Source organism: Amblyomma mixtum, chromosome 3 (assembly GCF_055824585.1).
Source record: "Amblyomma mixtum isolate Tamu chromosome 3, ASM5582458v1, whole genome shotgun sequence".
NCBI classification, from domain to species: Eukaryota; Metazoa; Arthropoda; class Arachnida; order Ixodida; family Ixodidae; genus Amblyomma; species Amblyomma mixtum.
The window spans coordinates 215,231,964-215,259,047 of NC_143014.1; the positions used below are offsets into that span (position 1 = coordinate 215,231,964).

At 48.2% G+C, this 27,084-nt stretch overlaps 1 protein-coding gene across 2 annotated transcripts in view; it reads right to left on the reverse strand.

Annotated features, from left to right (window-relative positions):
- LOC149353650 (LIM/homeobox protein Lhx9-like) overlaps positions 1 to 27,084 on the reverse strand; it is a 54,020-nt gene that overhangs the window by 12,112 nt on the left and 14,824 nt on the right. Inside the window, exons 1-2 of one of the 2 annotated variants that reach the window (XM_089582699.1) lie at positions 6,252 to 6,326; positions 3,913 to 4,220 (exon numbers count right to left, since the gene is read on the reverse strand). In XM_089582699.1, coding sequence (XP_089438825.1) covers positions 3,913 to 4,145 — 233 coding nt within the window. In that variant the 5' untranslated portion in view covers positions 4,146 to 4,220; positions 6,252 to 6,326. Of the gene's footprint in view, positions 1 to 3,912; positions 4,221 to 6,251; positions 6,327 to 27,084 lie in introns of those variants that run through there. The other variant, XM_089582698.1, reaches the window with a different exon arrangement.

A 27,084-nucleotide genomic window follows, 5' to 3' on the forward strand; every position in this document is an offset into this window, starting at 1 on the left:
GGGGGCGCTCGCGTCTGGAAAGACTTGGCGATCAGCTCGGCAAAGACAACAATCGCGTCTCCTTCGAACACTGCGCCGCAGGTATGCGTGTTTGTTTCATTTCTCCCCTAGCTTATACAGAGCGCCAAATTTTTCCGCGTTTGTTTTGATTCGATCGGCAGTGCTCCGCAAATATGTCGGGGATATCTCGAGTAAAGAGAGGCACGATTTATCAAACACACGTCCTTGTTGCGGGCATTCAGCGCGCGGAGCTGCGTAGGGAGCCAATGAAGGTGAACGCGCTGTTCAAGAGCTTTAGAGTAGGTGACGCAAATAATTGTCGCCATCAGATCTGGACGCCATTTTCGACGCACTTATGAGCAGCGTGGTTGAGAATAGGGTTTAACCGTTTCTGAATTGTGTTCGGCGATTGGAATGTCCATTGCCATGCTTGCTTTTTAGTGAAGCTATTAGAGGGTTCAATTCAGACATCCCTTCTGTTTATCGAGCATTAAATAGGCTACTAAGCTTCGCAGGAAACGTGTAGAATGAAGCACGTTAATACGTTAAACTAATTTGTAGTTGTTTTTAACCAAGACAGTTAATGATCATTTTGCTTCTTCTGGCGTCAATGTCGAAACGCAGCCATGAAGACCCGAGTTTTCGACCGAAAAAACTCTGTTTTGAGGACAAAACGCGCCGAAAGTGGAAGCCCGATAGATCATCTGTTGTTTAGCACGCCACAGGGGCAACGAGCGAAGGCCCATTCGTCTCGAAGAAAGAAGCATCTCGATAGCTCACACCCACAAGAGTCCCATGCATTTTGATGCTACGCGACTCTGATGCTGATACGCTGCTCACGAATTTTGAGATATGCACGAGCGCTAACGGAAACGCAAGAGCTGTGACCGGAGTCTAGAGCAAGCAGCCCCCCCCCCCCCCCCCTCGTCTTTTTTTTTTTTTTTAGTGTGTCAATTCTGTGGCCCAAGCGTCTTGCCGACCAGCGCATCCTTTATCGTCGGTTTCCTGTTTTCGAGGAAGGAACTACTGGTAGGCCACTAAGAAGTTTGGTGATGAAGAAGAAGCCATCATCTATTACGACGAGTGCGAACTAAACTCTCAGGACTGTGCCAACGGGTTGAGAGCTCGACGATTCGCCGAAAGCTGTTATTGTCCAGTTTCGACTCTCGCCAACGGTGCGAGGGTAAGAAGCAAGAAGCTCTTGATCCGCACAGCCGGGAGGGGCGGCCTATTCCGCTCGACACGGTATACTTCCCATAGCAGCCTCGCCTGTCCTTCGAAGTAGCCGCGCTCTTACAACGGGCCACATTTGGCTGCGCGCCCGACGAAAGCGCGGGAAAGTGCAGCAATACAGGAAGCAGATTATCCTCCATGCTACAGCCGATGGAAACCTCTTGTTTTTTTCGAGTCAGTCCATGCACGTACAAGGTCTCTCTGGCCAGGTGCTGCCATTACTAGGATGACAATACGTTTGCTTTCTAAGAATGCCCGGACGGGAACGGCACCTTTTCCTTTTTTTTCTTTTATTATAGAAAATCGTATCTACTGCTTCTCGCTCGTAAAATTGAGACCTGCGCCAAGTGTTCTGCTTTGCTTCTATTTAATTTTTTGCAGAGGAATCCACTGTTCCAAACTCACACCCGGATCGCGTGAGAGTGCACGCTGGCAACAGCGAGCGAGCATGGCTGTAGGCTTCGCGCAGTATACTGGCAGGGAGTTTTTTTTTTTTTTTTCCTCTTCCGCAGAGTGCTGCTTCTAACCTTGGCAGTGACGCTGCGACGCAAGCCCAGCAGCTGAACACGCGTCTACACACACCATGTGTCTGCAGATCCGCTAGCGCAGAATGCGAGAAAACACTATTTGTTTTCCTTTTTTTGGTCCAAACACTCGCGCCCGTTATTTGGCGGTGAAACGTCGGCGCAAAGCGCACATGCCGCATACGGCGTCAGTATACAGCTGGCAAAGCCTTCGTGAATGGCGGCTCTGGTGCCGCTACGTATAATTTGCCGTTCAGTGGTGGCTCTAGCTTAATGCGATCCATCTGTTAAATGCGGCCAACCTGCAAGTGTTGTGAGGCTCGTAAAGCTTTTGTGAGTCACACTGATCAAATATCCTGTGGTAGCCAGTCTGAACCGCCGCTTCTTTATTTATCAGCAGCTAGATATCTCTGTTTATCATGGCGTCCTAAAGAAGCGCGTCAAACTGCTCGTCCTCCACCGTTTTTAGGAGAACGAACCTCCCCATTTCTCATTACCACACCACTTTTGCGCTGGTCACGGCCCAGCCTTGAATGCCCGCGTATTTTCTAAGACAGACGGATGAATGATGCTCACAGGCATAATAGGCAAGGCAGTACTGTTTAATTTTGAATGAAACGCAGTGATTGTGCTCGGGGACGTAGGTTAGACGTGACACGTGCTCTTTGAAGGAAACGGTGTGACAGGTTTTGATTTCCTAAGCACAGAGACGGCTCGAAATAACCTCCAACACCTCCCCATCCTGGGCTGGAAAAATTAAAAAGGAGCATAAAGAGAGAATAGACAGTAGGAAACCAGGAAGGTACAGCCACAGCCCATAGTCGGTAAGAGCAGCAACCGCTGGTCCAAAAACGCACGGTGAGCCGATGCCAACTACTGGTGGCGGAAAGCGTCGTTAAAGTTGTTATCGCATCCTGACTACACCGCAGCCGACAAGTGGGCGAAATTGCTGCGTCAGGGTATTCCCCAGCACGGAAAAAGCGGCTGCGCAGATTTTACGACATCGTTGGCGTACGCGGACGCAGCTGGTCCCTGTGCCGCTCCACTTCACGCGCTTCTTTTTGCACCCACAAGCCTGACGTTCTGCTGCTGGGCTCCTCTGGTTTTGTGTTGTTTTGTATTCAGCGCGTTGGCTTTTATTACGAGCGTTTTTAAGCGTAATTTTATGCGTGTGTTATGCAGGTTTTCTAGTACGAGTTAGCGCTCGCTGTACGCAAACAAACGTTCGAATACAACAGTTCTCCCATAAATATCTCAGTTACTAGATGTGGCAGTGTCGTTCAATGTGTTTCCTTCCTTCGGTCCTGGTGTTTTCGTCTTTTGAGAGGTTAACTGTGCATTCGAAATGCTAACTCGCGCTCTTCAATCTGGAAGCTACATTCCCAAGGTTTCAACGAAAACTAAAGCTGGCTCCAAACGCTCTAAGAACGAGAATAAAACAAACACTTTTTTTTAATACTGTCGCACACCAAGACATGTTACTGTGCACTCTGCAGGAGAGCTCATCAGCGACTCCCCGTAGTAACTCGGTTACACCCTCTGGCATCTGATGCAGGTAGGAGTCTTAATGGCAAGCCAGTACTCGGAAAAACAGAAGCCAGCCGGCGGACTATATCGGTGCCTTCTCTTGAGAAGAGGGGGAGCAATGGAAAGGTAAGAGATTCCCCCTTAACACTTTCCACGCTCCTTTATAAGGGAGCTCTCCAGTAGGGTGACCCTACTACTGGTTGGGTGGATGGGAGTACAGCGGTGCGCATGCGCAGAACCATAACGCCCTTTGGGTTGGCGTTCTGCTCATGCGGACTTGCGCTCCGCTCTACCCCTATCCTCCTAAACAATGAGGTCAGCCTATTCTAAAACCAGGAGTTGTTTTCCCGTTAGTCGCATCCGAATACTGCTGATGTACAGCTGCTCATGACGCTGTCATTTATGTCTGCCTCTCCTTCGAATGCGTCTTGCCTGCGCGATAGGCAAAGTCCCTACTTGGCTATTTTTACCCCTTCTCCTTTTTATCCCCCATCCCTTTCCCCAGTGCGGGACAGCAGACCCATACCTCCCTCTGGTTAACCTCCCCGACCTTCCTTCCTTCCTCTCTCCTTCCTACACTTTGCGGCCCCTCGTGGCCATCTCCGCGGTGAAGGCGAACCCGGCGTACCTGTAGTAGTCATCCTTGCAGTAGATGTTCCCGTCCCTGGCGAAGCAGGTAAGCTCGGAGTCCAGCTGCTGCTTGCAGTGGCAGCAGCGCAGGCAGCGCGTGTGCCACTGCCGCTCGACGGCCAGCAGGTAGAAGCGGTCGGCGATGGGTGCGCCGCAGCCCGCGCACAGCTTTGGGGGCGCCAGGGCCTGGGCGACGGCCGCCTCGTCGGGGCCCGGGCTGATCACGGGCATCGCGAAGGCGGCCTCAGCACCGCCGCTCCTGCAGCCGCCACGCGGGGGGCGCCGACGACCGCGGGTGGTTCGCCCCTGCAGCGGAAAAGGGCCAAGCGGTCATCCTTCCAGCCGGAGCGTGTAGTACATACATTCCTGAAACAACCTCCGCTGTTTTCGTTCGTGATCGCGAACAGCAACGCATGTGCTGGCTTCCAGCTTTAATGGCAACATTGCGCCATTAAGTTTGGAAGTCAGCGCATGTGTCGTCCCCTGTAATGTCGCTGTGCCGAAATCAAGAACAAGTGAGCCACGGCGCTTTTCGCCCAAGCTGCCGTTTTGTCATTAAAAATCAAAGCATCATCATCACTGTCCCAGTTTTGCTCCTTTAACCGGCGTCAGCTAATGGATATAACAGTCCTGACCCCGGGTTTGCTTGATGACCCTGCCGTAAGGCCTCTGCAGCGCTTTCGAACCCCTGATGGGTGAGGGGAGCTTTCCTCCTCATCCTTTCTTGGCTTTGAACTACATGGGCGCCGCTAGACCACCGCTACACGGCCCAGGTGAAAACCCTGAGAAATTTTGAGACGGGCGGTTCGTATAGGTACAAAAGCAAGCACTCAATTTGCGCCTTAATAACCGAACTTACTTCAACTGGCACCCAACTTGAAAAGACACAAAGGGAATCATGGGTCATGGTAAGTACTTAGACAAAACAACATGCCTATCGCATACACGGAGCGCAGTCGAAGACTGCCTGATCAAAAGCTGTCGGCTTCTATATTGTTTTGCCCTGCACATTAAGAGCCTCGGAGAGCAGCAGGCAGCGCTATCATCACAACCTAATTCGAGCTAGTACAACGTAAACTGAACGGGACAGGTCAACAGTCATACCAATAGCTGGTGGAATATTGTGTGCACCTGCTTACGAACGAACACGCCAATCTCCCGACTCCTCCTCTTTTGAAATCTCCGATGCTATCATTAGTTGGTCATTAGACACTCCCAGGTGAGAAGAAAAAAGTTATGGAAATGTATTGGCTGCTGCTCGCGCCTCATTGTTGAAGGAACCCGACGAATCCATCCATTGCATACGGGAACAACTGACGGGATGTTGTCCACCTCACCTAAGGCACCTGCTGCGCGTGCGCAGAAACCACGCGGGGACGCGTACCTGCCACTGCGCATGCGCAACAGACATCCCGCTGGTCCGCTATACGTGCACGCTCGTACTCCGCCGCTGTGCTAACGTTTTCCGTCATCCCTTAATCTATAGCCGCATGAAATTGAGCCCGGACCGGTGTTACATATAGGAATGAAATGAGAATGTTTCCACATTCTCTTTCCAATGCAGCAGCAAAGTTAAATCTTCCACAAACGCTGAACTTTCATCAATCTTAGTATCCAAGCCGCACACGCATACATGATTATTCCGAAAGAATGGAGCTTACACAAGAGATTGTAAGTACGGCATAGCCGCCTGGCTCTTCGGGATGGCTCTTTGCCGTCTCTTCCCATTCACAAGATTTTGCTATAATATTAGAAAGTGTACTATCACACGAACAGTTCCTCATTCTTTCAAATGTTTTCTTCCAGCGGTTTCTGTTAACTAGCGCAATACAGACTAGTGGGAACACAACATAAAAGGAGCCGCGAACTGCGACACATAGCACGCCGAATGTATACAATAAATGGAAAGTATACCGGAGGATCAAAGCGAGCACCGGTCGGAATTCATTCAAAATCGTGAAGCACCATACGTCCGAAGCTACCGGCAGATAAATTCTGGAAGGTAGCGCTATAGAGAGATCCCTTATAAATTTTTTTTTATACAGTCTATAGACTGTTCATAGACTTGTGTCCATAAAGTCAATTGGCTCTCCATAAACAATTCCTAGAGAACTGTCTGTAGGCAATGCAAATTTTATGGACAGTCTATAGACAATCTATAGATTTATGGCGTCATGCACTTTTAGCAGAGTTGTGTCGATAGACAGTCTATAGACTATGAATAGACAAAAAGAAATATCTATAGGAAGGCAATAGAGTCCATAAGAGGTCTATAGACTATCGATAGACCATTTTTATAAGGAATCGGACCGAGCAGCGGCATGTATGTATACTCACTCCTTTTTTTGTGGCACGGAACACACTGCAACCGCGCGGCGCGGGCGAGCAGCTCTTCGCAAGGTGGCGAGAAACGGAGAAGTGAGGAAAAATAATAAGGTATCTAGGAGTATACTCGGAGGCGTTGTCCTTTTGTTTAAAGGCTCACGTTTAGGTGACAGCCGTAGTGACGAGGGGAAAGGAGGGACAAAGAGAGAGAGAGTAAGGGGGAGAGGGAAGGCGATGCATTATCTTTATGCCGCGCAGTCGGCGGCTTCTTCTTTTCCGGCCCGAATACAAGAGAAGGCGCCGCTGACAACCTTTTAACAAAACGACGACGAGCGGCGCGCAATCGAGCAAAAGCGGCGGGAATGGATCGGGGCCCGAACAGCGGAAGGAGAGGGCGAGAGTAGAGGGAACAAAAAAAAGAAACACATGAACACCGAGCGTGGTCGCTCCAGACGCGCTGCCGCTTCGGAGAAAACCTGTCTCCGTCAGGATGCCGTGGTTCGAGATAAATGCTCGCGAAGCCGCCGCCGCCGCTAGCATGCGGTTTCGCGACAAGTTGTATTTGCTTCTATGTTGTTACGTATACGCCGTGAGCATGGCAGTTCGCGTCGGTGGTGCGCGCACACTTGCCTACTGAAGCAGGGAGGTATTAAGAAAAAAAAAAAGTGCATGAAACGGGAACTGGGAAGGTGGTGATGGAGCAGCGCGGAGTAAAGTGTACCGCAACGCTGCGGAGGAGACCAGCAGCAGCAACAACAACAACAGCGTGCAAAGACACATGAGTCCAAAGAGAAGAAAAACGTAGTGAGCTGCATTTTCTTTGCGCCAATTGCCTTTGGTCCCCAGCATTCCGAATGTGCACGCTTTTCAGCTTCCTCACTTCCCATTTCCACTAAAGGCAGGATGGGAAGAGAGAAGATTGGGTCAGGGAATAAGCATGAATTAATGGTATAAGAAAGGGCACAGGCAGAAGGGTAGATTTCCGATGGTCCTTTAGGGTGCCGGTGTGAATTCCATTTCAAGTGAAGGCAAAACCTTTGTCCTGCAGTGGATGTCAAGCTGGTGATGATGATCCCAGACGAGCACTGGCTTGACCATATTTCTGCATGCTTTTATGACGCGGAAAAAGCGAGACTGATTTTCAGTGCGTGCTCAATTCTTATGCGCGCTCGAGACAAGTCTCTGCAGAGACTGACCGCCGGTGAGCGAGAGAGGCGCGGGTGTACGAAACAGCAACGAGAGCTATACGCCTTTCTACCTTGCGAGGAGGATGTCGAAACACCTCCTCTCTGGACTGTTGCAAACCGGCTCCACTGCCGGTTCCACCGCGCTAGCGATAAGTGCACACAGCAGCACAAATTATCAATGCGGCGACGCCCATTGAACCCTCATTGGAAGGAAGCCCTTCATCGTCTATCGCTCGCTTTCCTTCGCGCAGTCATTTCGATGACGAAGTTTCGCATGCTCTGTGACTCGCTTTGGTGTGCGAACGGTGTCTGCACAATGGTAAACTTGGTGAAGTGCAGTGCATGAAAGCTGAATTAAAGGAAAATTTTCGCGACCCAAAATCCGCCTTCATAGATACCGCGTTTTCCCTTCCTGCTCTGCTGACAAAAGGGGTAAGCCCCCAAAGGGTGTCGGGTTAGGGGGGGGGGGGGGGGGGGGGCAAAATAAAAAGTAAACGTGGCCAAAATCACTTCCACGCAGTCACGAGTAGTGTTCGGTATAGACCCTCGCATTTAATGGCCGAAATATATCCTCCGATGTATGCATATACCAGAGGAACAAGGCCGGACTTAAGGAAGAAGGGAGGCGGCTGCCGCCTACCCCAAGCGAGAAGTTTTCTGTGGGGAAAATATATCGCAGTGCCAAAGCGCCGTGTTCAAGGTCACTCGCCCGCGACCGTAGGCCACGCAAGCCGCCTGGCGGCGATGTTAAGTATTGGAAGAAGGTACGCGGTGTCGAGTTCACTGTGCAAAATCGCCCAGATGCCCTGTCGCGACGGAGTATTATACGGAACGCAGCTCCTTGCAATAACGCGCGAAGCGATAACAACAAGAAGTAAGTGCCAGCGAATCCCGCGCTAATCGGACTTAAGGACAATACTGCGGCATTCAATAGTCCCGAGGGATTTAGTTTCAAGTGCCTCACGTTCCTTCTCGTTAGAGTTTTCGAAGCACCGACGGCAATCCATCACGATTGTGTATACGTATATAGGGGCTAGATTGCCCCGGGAGAGTTCTCAGAACGTAGCTAGCGGAATTTAGAATGTCTGTTCCTAGACTTTCTTCAAGAAGGCTGGTGATAGTCTAAGAACCTGTTCACGGCTAGCATTTTCTCTCTCTCTCGTCTCTTCTCTTTTTTTTTTCTTTTCCCAACGCGCAAGCAGAACCGAACGGAGAGCTCGACGCAGGTTATCACGCGCGATAATCGGCGTACCCCCGATTTTATCGCACGCGATAACTGGGAACGGAAGGACACGGCGAAAATAGTGGCATTTGGTGATATATAACGAGCCGCGTTCCGCGCAACTCAGCCCCCCCCCCCCCCACCTGCCTTCGCCCCAATCTTCTTCCCCGTAGGAATCTAAACTTTCGCCACCTGAAAGCCCTGAGCGCTTTTTGACATTTGCGAAGTAGCTTGCTTTCGACTCACTGCTCTTAGGTATGCATAAAACTCGGCATTTAAGGCGGCACTTCGAGGAAATTTTTGCGCTCGTCTCCAGGAACGGTGACGACGAATTCTCCACCTAGACGGTCGTGAAAGATCGGGAAGAGCGTATTTCTCGCACATGAAAATCATCTACCTGGTGGCGGTCGAATTTCGATGGGGCGAAATTCTAGAGCGCCGTGTACTGTGCGATGTAAGTACACGTTAAAGAACCCCAGGTGGTCGAAATTATCCGGAGCCCTTCATATACGGCGTCCCTCATAGCCTGAGTATCTTTGCGACGTTAAACCCCGTTACAAATATAAACTATGTGCCTAGTTCTGACTAGAGCATGCATCACATATGCATGCGCTCTGCCAAGGTGTCTGAGATGTGTTGTCGAAAAAAAAAAAAACTGCAGAAAGCAGCTCCCACGCACTATTCAAATACTTTTATTATACGCCAGCTACCGCGGTGGCTCAGTGGTTATGGCGTTCGGCTGCTAACCGGAATGACGCTTGTTCGATCCCGCGGCCGCGGCGGTCGAATTTCGATGGAGGCGAAATTCTATAGAGGCCCTTGTACTGTGCGATGTTAGTGCACGTTAAAGAACTCCAAGTGGTCGAAATTTTTGGAGCCCTTCACTATGGCGTCCCTCATATAGCCTGAGTCGCTTTAGGGCGTTAAACCCCCATAAATCAAATTATATGCCAGAATTAATCGCCCTTGCAATACAATGCCGTGTTCCTTCTGATTAGGTTGTAACTTTCCAATCCGCGCCTTTGAACATAGCATGAATACAATTCGTCAGCGCATTTACCTACTGTCTTGCTTTTATTTAACTTCCATATTGCTCTTCTTTCCCACATTTCTAGTTTATTCACTCGGCTTACGTGATCCGGTCTTCTTCTCAGCGCGCTGCGGTAGGCAGTTATTCGTTTCGCAATTATACTCCTCAAAGGTCTCAGTGCTGTAACTGAAGATCACTATACAATAGTATGATGCACTATACCGTAGTTAGAAATCTCTGCTTCTAATTACGCAAAGACGTGAAGTCTATACTCAAGTCGGCGGGTGCGTGGCGCCTGCTACCTTTCTCCTTTCTATCGTGCTCGGTCGCGTCTGCCTGTCATGTTTTATTTCTGATTAGGCCACTGCTCTTTTCTCGGGAATATCACCGTTCGGCGCACAAAGCGCACAGGGCCACCCGTAGTCTCTTTGTTGACGAAGACAAATATGACCGATTTTTGTACCCTGCTATCTTTAAAATGCGAAGCCCCGAAGGACGTTGCTAGCCAAGTAATTGACATTCTGTTCTGAGAAGTGTTTGGCTAGCTTTTCTAGAAAGCATTCTGACGTTACCAAAGTATAATGAGCTCAGTTCTAGGTGGCGAAGAAGCCGTTATTCTCTTCTTCTGACGTTCTTTCCCGTTAATTCGCATATCCCCTTGCCTCTTCTCTTTTCCTTTTCATTACTTTTATTGTCTTTTTTATTATTGAGCTTCAGTAATGGAGCACATGCCACCAAACATGTCTGAGGATCTCGAGAAAGCAGTAATGATGTGGTTAGGCCGCGGTAGTAATGGACTTCGCTGATGGCGAACGAAAATTTGTACTGCACTGTTTTAACAAATTCAAGAGATCTGTTTTTAATGTCCGTCTGTATTTCCGGACGGAGCTGGTACTCTTCAAGAGTACAGAGACTGTAGACGCAACGAACTGACTGAACCGGGTCTGCGTCTGAAACCTCAACTTTCTCTCTCCCTTCACTTTCTTCATCCCCTTCCCCACGTGTAGGATAGCCTAGTGGGTGTCACATTTTCACCTGTCTGCCTGCCTTTCCTTTCTTAGATTCCTTTCTCCCTCTCCGCCATTCGCCAGAAAAATCTTCTAATGATGAAATAAAACCCCCTGCTAGCCGCCCTGCTTAGCTTAGTTGGTAGAGCGACTGCTACGGTTAGGCGGTGGTCCCGGGTTCGATCCCCGGACCAGGATGAATTTTTCTTCAACTACGAAGCTTCTGAGAAAGCTGTTTCGACTGTAGCCGAATGGCTGCGCTAGAATAGAGGGTAATGAGCAATCGCTCCTTTAATTCTTTTTTTTTTCGGGTCTATACAGAAATTATTATCGCGGTATTAAAACGTACGTCAAAAAATGCGCTTTCTAAAACGGAGGCACGATGACGCTGACGCCACCACCGCCCAGCTGTTTAGGCATATTTAGGCTATTTAGGCGTATAGCTATTTATGCATATATCCATGCGAGTGCACTCGGAGTTGCACTCCCGTATAGTATACGGGAACATTGCGTACTCTCATCATGCGGTTTCTCAATGACTTCGTCCATGAACACGTCGGCGTAAGTTGACTAAATAGCAGATTAGGCGCAGAAGAAGCGGCTGGAGCAACGGAGAATGCTCGTGCCGCGATTAAGTCAATATATGTTTCACGTTCCTTGAGCAACATTCGGAGCGATCCTTTATGAATTTTCGTTCTATCTCCTCCGACTTCCTGGCAACAGCGGATGCGGCGTGCGCAGCGAGCGTTCGCAGGCAAAAGACGAGGCCCTCAATTACTCATGCGGAAAGAAACATATTGACAGCTTCGCCAGACGGCGTCGTTTTGAGGCTGTGGCCTTTTCAACCCAGCAGAAATTATTTCGATGCATTCTACGACAGGACGGCCGCACCATCGGGTATTACTTTTTCTCACGAACGGTCGCCCATCTTTAGAGCACCATCGCTAGAGAAACATCAGCGCAAGGCCGTTCACGAGAAGAAATGAAAGCCACAAAAATCGCCTCCTGCAGCGACAACAATCGAGATGCGCGCGGCGGGCCCTTTTATGGCTTGCCAAACAGATCACCACAAGTGCTTTCACACCTTATTCAGAACAACGGTCGCATTTCGTCAGAGACAAAAATACTACGGAAGAAACAAGAACCAGGGCTTAGGAAGCCTCCACCAATTCCAGCCAAATTTAAACGGGCGTGGGCCACAAATATCATCTATCTTCTGCGCTGTAGAGCGCGAGGCACGCGCATCGTATTTGTCGAAATCTAATAAACAGATGCTTGAAAAATCCAGTCCTCGTGTGAAACCATGCCTCGATATTCAGCGAGCAGCGCCACGTGGCAGCCTTCACAGATGGTGTCAGCTGAGCCGCGAAGCGCAGCAGATGCGGCTGATAACGCTGATATCTCCATGCTTCATTCTGAGAATTGAAGACAGCCAAAAATTGTCGAGGAAGCTTTCCTGGCGCAGCTCGAGAAAAGCTCAACGTATTACACAGCAAATTGCCCAAGTTCCCGATGCTCGGAGCTGGCACCTTTTGCTCCTACATCCCGTCACATGCGCTTTGTGAAATCCCAATACCCTCAATATATGCAACTCCCCGACTCTTCCTTCCAACTACGTTTTGACCCATCCTCATTTCGTTGCCGCTTTTTTGCTTTTTTTTTTTCACTTTTGTTCTCCTCCGCACGTGTAGGGTAGAATACTGGGCATCGCCTGGTTAACCTCCCTGCCTTTCCGTCCTTCTGTTTTCCTCTCCCTCTCTATAGTTCCAGGCAATACATGATCCGGACAAGTCCATTTTCACCGTTTAAAACCAACTAGAAAAACACTTAGGCCATCTTCGTAGGATCGTCTGAATGCGTGAGCATTTTCTTTTACTCCTGATTTTGCTGCAGCTCCGCCTTAAAAATATGACGCGATAGCGTTGACGGGTTATTGCTCATACATGCGGAATTGGTCATTCTCTACTTAACACTCACAGATCGGTGGGGAGTCCTCATACCGCTCCTGGCGCAGTGGCGCAGCGTTTAAGCGTTGCGCCACTGGCCCCGAGCGACCCCGAGCGACCTCTCGCGTCCAATCAGTGATTTAACTGCCACCTGCCACGGTAGACAGTTTGCTCACAATCCGGCGGGCAGGTCGTGATGACGTCACAAGGTTCGCTTCGCGTCACGCGTGACGGCGGTCGCCATTTCTGCCTGCACAGGCCTTTCTAATGCTTACCCATTAATAAAACCAAACGCCTTTCGTTCTCTATAATCCATGCTAGCCTGGCCGTATAGCGTGCGTCTGCTCTGCGGGGGAAAGAAAAAAAAACGGGTCCGAATCCCGTTTCCTTCGGCAAAACGAACATGCTGGAACCAAAGCAAAGAATGATACAAGCGCTCTCCGTGCACGCGCGCACGCGCACACACGCACAAGCACGCACACACGCACGCACACATGCGCGCACAAGCGACTCCTCCGACAATCATCCAGGCAATGTGGAGCAACTTTACCAATAGTATAACAAGAAATGCCAAATGATTCTCTTTAGGATCAGGTGCGTATTACGACGCCACGATCGTTTTCATTTCGCGATTAAGCAGGTTTTTGAGCTCATTTTCGCAAGAGAGCTCCGCGGGGAGATATAGTTTCATTCGTGAGTACAAACGTGCCGCAAGTTGTTTTCGCCTGCTCGCATCCGAGCTCTTTCGAGTTCGCATAGAATTGATTATTGTTAATAAATATTCACCCATTGTCTGTACGTCAACAGTAGACGTATTAGAAGTCGCTTATTACGCATACGCCAAGAAATGCATTCACCGTGCGTTGTGCTCGAAGACGGGCACGGGGTCACGGGTCCCTGTGTTACGCCCTGCAAACAATCAACGATCGCCACTAACACCGCAAAAAGTGCTTTATACAACTATGTCCGCAAAAACGCGCTTTCAGATTGCGTCGAGGGTGGGCGGTTACAAAATCCACCGTTCCAGTGAACAATAGCACTGCCCGTGTCCGTCATCATTCAGTGCCAACGGAAGAAGATGATGCTCGTGAAAGAAGCCAACAAAGATAAAACCAGCCTCTGTACTATCCTGCAAGGCGCTGCCAAATGCTCTGGCTACAGGCTCAGCTGTTAGGAACAATTAGCGATTTTTTTTAATGTAAATGGCAGCGTCTGCTGCTGATATTTTAAACACGGATACAAATAACCTTCGAAAAAAAAATTTAAACACTGCACATTATAGGCAATAAACATCCTATATATTGTTGTTAACAGCAATTCGCGCAGGAGAATATTCATGCTGGCCGAAAGATGCTTCAACTGTAAAAATCTAACTTGAGCAAACCGCAGGTTCCCATGTTACGTGAAACATGCACACGCTTGAAACTAAAGGGGTTCAAGCAAATATAATCGAGGAAGTAATCACTTTGTAAAAAGCAACTAGTTGCTTGTCCCACGCTAGAATCGCCACACTCTTGATAAGCCCGATGGAACTAAGCGAGTAACGCACTCCCATTGGGTGCATATATACTGCGCCAATAGAGGGTTTCAAAGAAAGAAAGAAAGAAGTAAGGAAAAAATAGAGAAAGTAATAAAGAAAAAAAGAAGGAAAGGAAGGAAGAAAGGAAGCAAGAAAGAAAGAAAGAAATTAAGAATGAAAAAAATGAAGAGAGAATGAATGAAAGAAAGAAAGAAAGAAGGAAAGAAAGAAATTAAGAATGAAAAAAATGAAAGAGAGAATGAAAGAAAGAATGAAAAAAATGAAAGAGAGAATGAAAGAAAGAAAGAAAAAAATGAAAGAAAGGAAGAAAAAAATGAAAGAGAGAAAGAAAGAAAGAAAGAAAGAAAGAAAGAAAGAAAGGAAGCAAGAAAGAAAGAAAGAAAGAAAGAAAGAAAGAAAGAAAGAAAGAAAGAAAGAAAGAAAGAAAGAAAGAAAGAAAGAAAGAAAGAAAGAAGGAAAGAAAGAAAGGAATAGGCCAGAGGGGAATTGCACTGTAAAACTACTGGTCGGCAGTCAGACGCATTACGCGTAGTTTTTTTCTCTTTACTGCCTGACTTTTATGGCTGGAATGTTCGCTGTTATGCGTAAATTCGCACACTTGTCGCAGATGAGTTATCGCGGTGAATGTTAGCTACCTATTAATGCATTCCGAGAAGCCCAGGGATTCAGCTGGTCGTTAGTTCAGAGATCGCTGCCGCAATTGAGGCTGCCAAGCCTGATAAATCAAGAGAAAATCCAAAGAACGGCTCGCACCGCAAGAAAGGAAATTCTGAAGGAAGGTCATAACGTACGTTGAACATTTTATATATGCGAACGGAACACACTGACGTTCTCTTCATAATTCGCAGCATTAAAATAAGAAAACAAAAAGCGAACGCTGCACCTTACCAAGCACCACTTTTTGCATTATACCACCACCAGAATAACACTGCAATTAAAGCTTTTCCAGTCACCTTTAGGGGCAAAATGTAGACGTGCGTGGGCAGTTCATGCATGCATTTTGCATGAATTAAAGCAATGCTCGTTTGTGAATATTTTTTTTGTTCGTGAAACCGTGGTTTCGAAACAAGTGTTCGGAAGGCGGAATGAGACTCGTGAAGGCCATAATAAAGAAACGCAGACAATTCTTAATCAACTTAGCGATCCGGCAGTAGTTATTGCTCACAAAGTGCAGTAGTAAGCTGACTGCTTTGCTGAAGTTCCTTGCCGTTGGAAAGAACACCTCGCAGTTGACAGCCGGCAATTGCAGTGATTGACGAAGAATTTTTAGACAGAAGACGGCCGCAGGAAATCGCAGTGTTGATAAAGTGTGCAAGTGGAGGGAGCAAAACCATCCTCCGACTCCATTTGTCTCTGAGGGGAGTGCTGTTCGACTCCCTACGAAGTAGAGGTGTAACCAGCAAACTCCAGAGGCAATTTAGGAGGAGTTAGCGGCTGCTCGAGTTTTCGGACTACGGGCAACATTGGTGCACTTCTTGGCCCATACTTCCCTTGCGAATCTTTCAAATCGCCCTCAGCCCTCACAGCCTTGAATTCTTGCACAGCAAATGATCAAGGCGGTGGTCAGGCCTGCTATGCAAGAAAAAAGTGTTATGGATGTGTTGGTCTGCACAAGGGCCAAAGAATAATTGCTGGGTATAGGCGAGCATCCGAACTTTTAAATACAAATCCAAGCATTTTTTCCAGCTCTTTTGCCCTAAGAAAGTAAGGCCGGACGACATGAGCACTTCGGCCTGAGACTTATAACCGAAAAAAAAAAAAGACGAAGTGCGAATACACCTGTGAAGCGCTGGTTGCAACTGCTGCACAAGTGCATTCCCACTGTTCCCGCTTGCTATTGTTGACGGATGTCGCGCCTTTCGTCTGCTTTTCTTATCACAGGAGCTTCCATAGAAGCCCATGCATCTTTCTGAGCCTGTCTTATTCTTCGTCTGCAGCATCTTAGACTCCCTCTCCTCTTCCAAGCTCGGATGGACAACATGCTAAGCCACACTGCTGCCTACGGGGCCAAGCATGCAGAGAATGCGATACGTGGCCACGTATGTGTGCACTTGTAAAGTTAGGACGCTCTTCGACAGTATTCAGGTGAACTATGCAGTGCGTACGCAAAAGTATTGCTGCGAAAATCTGGCTTGCCAGACATATACGAAAGCGTTTCTGCCACAAAGCAGGAGGAGATTCACTGGGGCCGTACCCTGTCTTAAGAAACAGGATGCCCTCTTATACTGAGCCACAGGCGCAGCGTGGCATTGGCGACGAAATTCGAGAATTCGCCTTCCTGTCGTTCACCTTCTGAGCATATCTATAGCCTTGCAATCAAGCACATTTGAAGATTTCAGCTCGGGTGCTCCATGCATTTAAACCGAACAGCTTCAATGATTAGCTCGTTAAAGGACTACTCAAGGAAAAGTCTCAACGCGTTATGACGATCTTCACTGACCTTTGTGGAAGCTTCACTCACATCCTAAATTATTTGAGGCGCTATCAAAGGACCAGCAACTGTTCAAACCTTGAGTTTATCCCAAGCGACGCTTCAAGACCACCAGCCGCTCGATGGAATTGCCGTTCCAGGCACCGGCTTCAGCCACCAGTCCTTTAGGGCTGAAAATCTCCTTGAAGGCCTCCCTGAAGAAAGGGTCTCATCGACCGTCACTCGTCGCCGAGATTAAACGATGCCGGCAGTGGCGCATGAGCGTGCCGATAGCTGCCGTCAAGGAACTGGCAAGCAGGAGCCAAGTGTCCCCTGATATACTCTTGGGCGGGGCGCTAACTTTGACGCTACAATGCGCCCGGCGCCTTTTCGAAAAAAAAAAAATCCCTTTTCTTTGCTGTTTTCATTGAGCCGGTGATGCCTCAAAGCCGCTCAGCGGGATGTCCTTGCAGCACTTTCCGAGAACCGCCCATCAATTTTTTTTTTCCTCCCGCTAAGCCGACAAACAATACCGCTGTCTTATACACGTCGCGGAAAGCGTTGAAATGGCAGAGCAATTCGTCATTTATCATGTCCGATAGGCAGGAAACTTGCGGGTGCGGTGTCACGCTCTTTGAAGTATCATATACCGAGAACTTTTTTTCTAAATTTATTTGACGAGCTAGATATAATTCTGGCTCAAATAAAACATATCTGTTTCTAGGTATCCTCAACTTGAGCTACACTGAGCTATAAACCTGGAAGCAGTTGAAGCCGTCAGGCTATAGATTTGCATCAGAAATGGCCTTACTGAGGATCGCAACCGCTATGGGGTAAAGGTGGAAGATGTAAATTAGCTCATTAAACGGTGTAATCTTATGACTAAGCGCATTTAACGCCGCTCTGGCGTTGCGATAGCAAAAACTAAGCTGCTTATGGGATGATAGTAGTTCCGATGTTTTTACTCAAGAAAAGTGGTATAGCCAGGTTATTTAAAGAGGTTTAACAGTTTGTGGTCCGCGGAACGGAGGTGCTTCTTGCATGCTGCCCCCAGGAGCGTCAGTGCGCACTTAGATCTGAAACATTAGGTTTGAAGCGTCATCTTTAGGGCGGACTGAGCATATGCGGCAGAGAGCCGATGCGAAACCGATAACTTCATTCGCGGCGCTTGGACTCCGGAAGTTGTGAAATTGAAGCGTCATAAGTACAGCTGCAGCATTCGCTCCCGCTGGAGACCTCTCATTTGCATATTCCTTCTCAATGCCGCACACTAAAACGGAGCGATAAAAAAAAGCAGGGCATACGCTCACAATACGGTGTACGCATATACTCACTACTATACACGTGCGGCATGGCATTAATCATTTATCGAATCAGTAAGCGGTTCTCTGCAGGAAGCCACCAGAGAAACGCAAAGTTTAGAGCAGGATGGAAACGAACAGTGTCACAACACCGCGGCCGCTGTCTCATCAATACGCGCATCGCATCAAGTGCTGTAAAGAATCACCGGTTACGGCTGTCAGTTGAAGCGAGCTTCACCTCTACTATCATCTATTCTTCATAGTTGACGGCTGAGAAACAAAGTAGCCGGTGGATGGAAGTTCCAGTTATTCGCTCACGGCGCGTAGATTAGAACGGCAACAACAAAGCTGTTGCAATGCAAACCACCAGGAGGCACGGACACCATCACATTTTCCACGCTATTAGTTGCGTCTAGTTATTTTCTTTCCTGGTATATACGGCTCTCCGGTACATTTCTTAACAAATTGCGCAACTGCATGTTAATTATGCCGACGAGCGGGACATAATGTGTGTGAGGCATGGATCGCAAATGCCTGAGATTAACGACACAAATAATCTAAGCTGAATCATTGTAACAATTCTAAGGAGGGCTTCTGTGCTTTCAAAACCGACTTCAACGGCAATAGCGCAATTTAGAGGTAAGCATGCAGAAGACGTCCCCTCTGAGAATCCTCGGGCCGCGAAGTGCTAAAAAATGCACTCTGAGTATAAGGGGGGGGGGGGGGGGGGGGGGGGGGGTATGCAGAACACTGCAGGAAAAAAAAATCGTATTATATATGCAAAGAACACCGGCAAAAAAATTGTTGAAAACTAGCACGCGTTGGAAGCCACGCGAAGAGCGCTTTCGCACCATAGCTATGGTCAAAGCGAGAGTAATAATCTATGGCCGCTAGCCACCATTGCTCATCTCCTCTTTCCCTCACCCCTTAAAAGCTTGACTCTACACATGTAACTTGAGCGTAAGTACTAAATGTGAGCCGCTTTAGTCAGACCATATACAGGCTATTTTGGGGGCGCCTCGCGATCGTTCAGACGCGTGTGATGTGTTTCTACAGTGGGCGATACCATAGTTTCGGATTGCTACAAGCCACAATATCAAGACGCCAATCGTTTTCAATTTGCCGCGTCTTTACAAAAGCAGATATCTTCTCGTTCTGCATAAATGTTTATGCACACGCCAACTAAATTCGTATCGTGCCACTTTCCGTCGTGTTTTGTGTTAATGTTTAAGACATGAGCGCCTCGTTGCCTTTTCCCTTGCTCATGCCGGAAAACACGTAGGTACGGCTTGGGTTAAAATTATTCAGGCCACATGGTTTCCTTTTCAGCCGTGTATTGGGGAGCACTAAATCCAGCTATAAATCTCTATAAGGTTAGCGATACCTCCCACCCCCCGCCCCCTTGTCCTTCAAAGCCTTGTGGTCTTTAGGGAGGCTGGAAGTGCGCCACAACATGGTTCATTAAGCATAGAAAGTTGGGCTAGTTGGTTGGTAGTACTATTGTGATACATTCCAGCGGCTAAAAAGACAGGGACGAAGGTAGACGAGACAGGACGAACGCCGGACACTTCAACTGAGGTTTATTTCACAAACAGCGATAATATACAAAAGGGGGCGCAAGGAAAAGTAATCCGTGACAAGATTAACCCATAATAAAAAAAATGCAGAAGGCTCCTTTGCCATGCCACTCATGTTTTCCACATCGGCGCACCTACTATTTATCGCCTACCTGGCTGAATCCACCCGTTTGCCTTCAGGTAATCTATTTCTTTTTTGTGTAGCGCCACAGAAGGGCTGCTGACGCAGTTTTCTTTATCATTGAAAATACTGAACGCTTCAAAAATTTATCGGCTCTTTTGAGTCTTAAATCTGCGCATCACACTTGTCCTTTCTAAAAACGCCTTGCATGCTGGCTTGTGTGAGCAACGGCGAATGTGGCCAGCTAGGTGACCTCCGCCAGATAACGAATGAGCTTTCCGGCGATGCTCTAGCAAGCGTTCGTTGTGGCAGCGTCCCGTCTGTCCGATATACCGTCTGCCACAGGCGAGGGGGATGCTGTATACAACACCAACTTCACATTGAACAAGAGGTTTGATGTGCTTAATTTTGCACATAGGCCTCTTTTTGGCGTCATTCACCAGGCGGCACATGCGTCCCAGCTTTTCCGGGGCCGAAAATACTACACGCACGCCACACTTGTCGCCGACCTTGTTCACTTGTCGCGCCCCCTTTTGTATATTATCGCTGTTTGTGAAATAAGCCTCAGTTGAAGTCCGGCGTTCGTCCTGTCTCGTCTACCTTCGTCCCTGTCTTTTTAGCCGCTGGAATATATCACAATAGAGCATGGTTCAGTCGTCCTTGTCACCTGTATCCTTGATGTGTCCTCGTTCCACCCGCGCGTTTTTCGTCAAATTAAGCATCTCCAGATCCATAAGTCAATTCTTGCAAGTACGCCACGCAGACCTCAGCATTGCTTTATGATAACCCTGACGCAGTTCGGCCGCGCCACCGATGATAGAGTTTTAGCACAGCGGCGACGTATTAGCATTGGACGTATGCCGGATTACCCGGCGCCTCCAGCGCATGCGCAGTGACAGCGGTACGGCCACGTGGGGCCACTGAGCGTGAGCTGCCGGGTCGGGTAATCCGGTATACGTCCACACTAGTACGGCTTCGCCATGCTAAAACTCTCTTTCCTCTCGTTTAACTAAACATGTGTTTATTTGCTCTTTCTTCGTGCTATTTTTCGTAGACGGGGATTATTTCCAAGCGCAGGTGGTGAAATTCGCAGCTGTTACGTGCGGCAACCACGTGCCACTATACTAAAGTTTTGCTAAACGTAGTACGTACAGCTATTTCACCTGTTTTGCGCCCGCGAAAAGGCCGCGTGAGCGCAATGCGGCGTACGCGGAAACGCGGTATACTAGACAGATGCGGATGTGTTTACTCCGACTGATGCTCTGCGACGTGTGCAGAGGCGCCGTCACAAGCCCGAGGAAATTCGACAACGGCGGAGACAAGATTGAAGGCGTCTAAATGCGCGTATATGCCACGGCTTGGAGCCGCCAGCTGAAACAACCCAGATCTGACGGGTATAGCCCGCTGAAAGCGAAGTAATACAGGAAGCGGCGCGTAACTCTAAATGACATTCGTAGGGAAGTGAGCGCCGCGGCTTTGGCGAAGACGTTCTTCGTATGGCGAACTTTGGGAATTTGAAACGTGCATTTGTCAAGACTTGACAGGCCTGCCTTCCTACGACTAAATGCATTATTCAATGCGCGCAAGAATGTCAAGAGACGGCTTCCGGATGCGCAAGCATCGTAAGAAATGGTGTTATCTTCTCCAACGCTACCACTCGGCTAGTATACGCGTCACGTGGTCTCACGTTGAATTTATCGGACGGCGCTTTAATACTGGTGGAATCGCTTAAAGAAGTTATTCAAAGAACGCCGCCGTTTTCGCTGACAAGCAAAATCAGGCGCAGTGATATAAATTGCAAATGCCTGTATATAAGGCATGTCTTGAAGTTTCGCACCGCCTTCCACAATACCTTGCCACTACATGCGTTACCATGTCTTGATTAGAGAGGGGGGAGTTCTCTCGGCACCCTTTGTTCTATTTCGCGTGGCGGCGTCTACGCAGGAGCGGCGTGTTTTCGCTGCAATGATGAGAAGCTGAAGAATGCTTTGTCGAGTTATTGCCCGCGTTTCTGCAATGAAAGAAAGCTTGATAGCGTTCGCATTGGAATAGGACCCCTAGGCAACTGGCGGGCGCCTGTGCGCTGGCCTTTTATCTATATAAAAGGAAGTACGCGGCGGAAGAAGAGGTTCGATCTGAAAACCTCTTCATGTGTGCAGTGCAGTGCAGACCACCCGTCTACGATGCGATGTATGAGTGCGTGTGAAAGTTTTGTCTTATAGCCGTGCAGCGTGACATAAATCAGGCATTTTGTGAAAATATCTGTCCTGGAGAACTTTCCTCTGCTTCGATAAACACGGCACTGAAAACGGAAACCCCGGCCCCTGTTGTATTTGAAGCCGCTGGTGAAACGACTTGAACAGCAGGTTGTCAAAAAATTGCGTTTTTGTCATCCAAAAGGGCTCTAAATTTTCGTTGTTTCCATAGACGCCCATACCCTAAACCTTGAACGGCTTTGGAACAAACGTTAGGCGACACACCGAGACATCGCTGCATTTGATGTGTGCGGGAGATCACCTATAGAATCTAAACACTGCTGAAAACCACTGTCTATTTCTTTTACCATTAGATTTGCCACAAGACACGATTTCAACAATTGTCCAGATGTCCGAAATTCCTGCTAACGGCTGCAACACGAACGGCAGACGCGGGGCGGAGAAGATGCGAAACCCTGAACGCCAAGTGTTTGGCGAAAAAAAGTCCAGATTCCGGCGCACGCATCCAAAAGTGGAATTCCTGATTGGCGACGCCTAAATTCTTCCTTTACACACTCCGACGGAGATGGATTCATACGGGGCCGGAGAGACGCCTGTAAGGACGGGCAGAAGGGCGCGAGCGCGACAAATTGACGCTTTTTGAAGCACGATTCATTGTTGTCCAATGCAGCGAAACTGCGCTATAACAAGACTGTCAGGACTAACACTCTATGCGGGGTGCAACTATATGAACAGCAGTAATTGTCTTCTAAAGCATCCGCGGAATGTTAGGCGTTGTAGGTTTCGCTTCCAGGAGAAGGAAGCACGAAAGACTGAACGAAAGATGACCCTAATTAACTAACAAGTCCAACCGAAGACGAAGGGCAGGGAAGCAGGGAACTATAGGGGGGGTGAAGGCAGAGCCAGTGATTTGCGAGAAGCCGTTGTTTTGTGGCTCTAATCAAACCTTTCAGTTTTAAGCCGCGTGATGCGAGCGGGCGGCTGTGTGTTGGCAACATGGCGGGTTGGCAATATACACGTATGTCTCGCCACTTGGCTTGTTCTCGTTCCTGCGCTCGACTCGAAACCGATGGCGGCCGGCATACCGCACGTATCCATGCTTGCAGCGCCTCCTGACAGAGCAGCGCACTTTGGACCTCACATAAATCCTCATCTCGCCGCTCCAGCATTCGAGGCGTCCAAAATCGCAGCATTTGCTGGCGCACCTCGTTATAGAGAAGTCTACTGGTGCGGAGCTTGGCGCGTGCCCTCCATGCTTTATGGCGCACCACCAGCGGATAACAATCGGTGGTGCCCAATCATTTTTGGTGCAGATTTTTTGGCGAAGGCCCTGATTTCCAGGTTGTTGAAGAACGCTGCAACTGGACAGCGCGGTTATGACGTCACGGTCTTCGGGCTCAGTTGCGCAGCACGTGAGCCCCTCGCTGCCGCCCGTATGCGGCATAATTGTTTTAAGCGACATAATAGGGCCCGCTTAATATTGCGAGTGCGGACAGGATGATGGAATACTGGTCTCCTCATCTGCATGATTGCATTCGTGCAGCAAGGTGCCCTCCACTTGTCGATTCCTAGTAATGCTCGAGAAACGCGTAGGCAGGTTGCTGTTCCACTGGGTGCGTGGATAATGCGTCAGACACCTTCGCAGAGCTGAATATTGAGAGGAAGTCTTACACGTTGTTAGCGATGCAGTGCGCGGGCATAATAAATTCGCCGACGCAGCTGACGTCATCAGCTATTAGCTGAGTTTGGAACCGCCGCCTCTTGCTTGATTACACTCAATTCAGATGGTGATATACTGAGCATGCCTCCATAGAAGATGGTTTAATAAACTCGCCTATGGCTAGCATACACATGTCTAATACTGCGCTGCTTATAGGGCCTTGCTCGCTATCTGCACCTCAACGGGAACCGTGATGCTGGCTTCTGACGATATTCTACAAAGTTATGTTAACGGCATGTGAACCCCAAACAGTCGTCTAGCCGGAAAATTAGTGCGTGATTCAACCACGAGCGTTTGTCGCTTCAGCAGTACTTGTGCGTTATGCATAGAATCTGGCTATCTTACTATGTTTATGCATATACAGTAAAATCCCATTAATTCAGATTTCACGGGAGCGGCGAAAATGTCAGAATTCACCGAATGTCAAATTATTGTTGGCAGCGGGGAAAAAAAAACGTAGCAAAGTGTCTAATATCGACCCAGCTTTATTCCCCAGAAAAAAAAACAAAAACAAAAACAAACGATGGTCCATTGCGTAGTTAGGCCAAACGCGAACTTGGTGCGCTAGCAGTTCGGTTTTCACTTCGGTTCCAGTGTTCTGACTCAGTGTTCACGGATGGCAGTTGTTCGGATAGGGATAATGAGAGAGAGAGAGAGACTTAATGAATACAAGAGAGGTCTGCCTGGTTATTAGCCTATCATGCTATTCCAGGTGAGAGTGAAAGAAGAGGGTGAAAAAGATAGGAAAACTGAAAAAAGAAAGAGTGAAAGGTGACATCAAGCATACTCAGCACTCACGCACTCACAAACACACATGATTATCAAAGGGCGTCCACCAAACCCGCGTCCCTAAGAAACTCTAAGAATGCTTTTGTACCTCGCGCAGCCGAAGCCGCATCACTCCAAGGTCCAAGGACATGCTCCAGGTGCACGGGCTCGTCCTGACGGAGTCCTAAAGCACTTAACAGTGCATTACAATGGTTATTAAAGATATGGCTGCACCAGATCAACTGTTGAAGATCCTCGCGCACACCACATGTCGAGCACAGAGGGCTACTTGATGCACCAATTTTATGAAGATAGAATTTGGTGAAGGCAAAGTCCAGGCGAATTCGGTGCAAGCAATTACAATCACGTCTACCTAAATTGCGTGGCATACGGAAGTCACAAGTGGGGTTGATACGAAGAAGGGGTCTATATTGACGCTACGGATCACACCAAAAAGAGCGTTTCGTCTGCCGGGGTTAATCGCCCCTTTGCTTCCTTCTATGCTTCCTCGTATGCTTCCTAAGGCATCAAGGCTTCCAGAATCGAGGCCCTCGGTTCTGGCAGCCTTGATGCTATAGGAAGCATAAGAGGGTTCTCACATAGCTTCCACTCTCACCGTTCGATGACGTTCCACGTCGCACCAGCGGTAATACAATGGTAATACCGCTGTAACACAGCGGTAACACAGCTGTAATACCGCGGTAATATCGGACGTACTACGTCCGCCGCTTATGGACGAGGGTGGCGCTGGCGTAAACTTTCAAGGTTAGGTCACACGTGAACTGAACTACCCCCAAAAGCAAAAAAATTCGACAGCCGTCGCCGTAGCCAAGTTGGACGCGTAATTCGAAGGTCGTGGGTTCGGTTCCTACCGACGGCATGTGGTTGTTTTTCTTCCCCTTTTCTAATAAATTATCTTTAAGGGGTAAAATATTCACTAATAATCTCCATTGATCAACACCACAAATTTAACAAAAAAAATCCCTATGCTCCTTGGGCTCTGTAGCCGTTGGCTACTCTCATATGTATAACAAGCCCCTCATTTCCCTTTCCTTATATATAGATAGCCTTCATCATACGGAAAAGGTTACACACCATTTATAGCAGACTTTCTCTTGCGCTGCTTCTAGAGGGTGACAGAAAACCCGTCGAAAATGACATTATAAAGGGTTACACTTGTTGTTGGGCTAGTTGGTAATACATACTTCTGAAGGAACCAGCGCACAAAACACAACGGACACAACGGTCCGTCGTGTACCGCCTTTTTCTTGTCCGTTGTGTTTTGTGCGCTGGTTCCTTCAGAAGTATTATAAAGGGTACTTTTTAAAATCTGAAATAAAATTAGGCTACAAACTTATTGCGACATCCTGCGCGCCTTATGCTAGTTACACTGACACTGCATTAGAATTCTATGCTGCATTAAACAAACAATACTTCCGTAAGAGCTTCGATTGTGTACAGCATATAGGTACCATAGCGACCCATTTGACAGCCGTACAACAATTACAGCAGTGCATATAGCGCACATTATAAACTTTTCCAAATAAAGTCCCAACATTTGCCTTTTCTTCTTAATCCGTATACTTCGCGAGCGCGTTCTTTGTTATTAATGTTGACCTTAGGCCTCCTAAGGGCAACGGTATTCCTGGAGAGAAAAGTCTCTTAATAATGTTTTTTTTTTTTCATTTTGCTTCCGCGCTTTTCTTGTCCTGTCTTTTTCATCCTCGTTTATTTTTTTTCCTGCGGGCCTATGATCTTTCGACGTCACGACAAACGACGCGCGCCGCTCTTGTGTCGCTGTCATTTTCGCTCCCGAATCGCGAAAATGACTTCCCTGGAAGCCGCGCTCTGCCTCCTCTAATCCTCGTTTTTCGCGGAACCCGCAAGGACATTCGTCCTCATCCGTCTTTATCAAGCCCAGCTTACAGCGAAGCGAAGAACTGTCAGCGCATAGCGCATAATACGTAGCGTGCGTGCGCTGTCGGTGAAACCACAATAGAAGTGATGAAGGTATGAAAAACATAACAAACACACATATCAGGAGCAAAACACTAGGTGTAGGTCGCCCAGCGCATACGGAGCGCCGTAAAGAGAGAAACACATGTAGTCGGGAAATGTTGCGCTTGGGCAACATTTCCCGAATGTAAACAAAAGCGCATTGGATAGAATTTCAAGCCGATTTTCAAGCCCTCAAACATGAACCGCTTGTCTATAGATATAGGCCCACGAGGAGTCCTGTATGAAAGCATGTACATGCGAAAGGCGCTCGAGATGGTGTACACTCTCGATCAAAAATCATCAGGCCACAAGGTTTGCCTTGAAGCCGTAGCGTCAGGCAGCTACAGCCCGCCCGAGGTTCAAAATCTCTGGAATCGTAGGAATACTCTTTTCCCCACTCTTGCGGACTGTGGAACTTTAAGGGAGCCGCAACTTCCCAATATGCGGGTCGAAAGTACCTGCTTTGAACTGAAGTCTTTTGAGCAAGAGTACACGAGTTTCATCTCAAAATAAATTGGCACGATATAGTTTCTAAAACTTACCTACAGAGGGAAACGTGGCGCCATCTTCTATGGAAGGGTGCAAAAGTTCACTTCATCCACCGCGGGAATGCTAACATTGACAGTTCGCACTTGGCTTGTCTAGTGTTTGAGCGAAAACGTGGAGGCCGTCGCGGAATTGCTGTTGTGTTTAACAGTGTTAACAGTAAATGTTGTTAACAGCGCGCATTTTAAACGCAAGCGAATTTTCAGGGTTAGGCTCGTATATGAAAATTATCAAAGCACTTCTTTGAGGTTTGCCT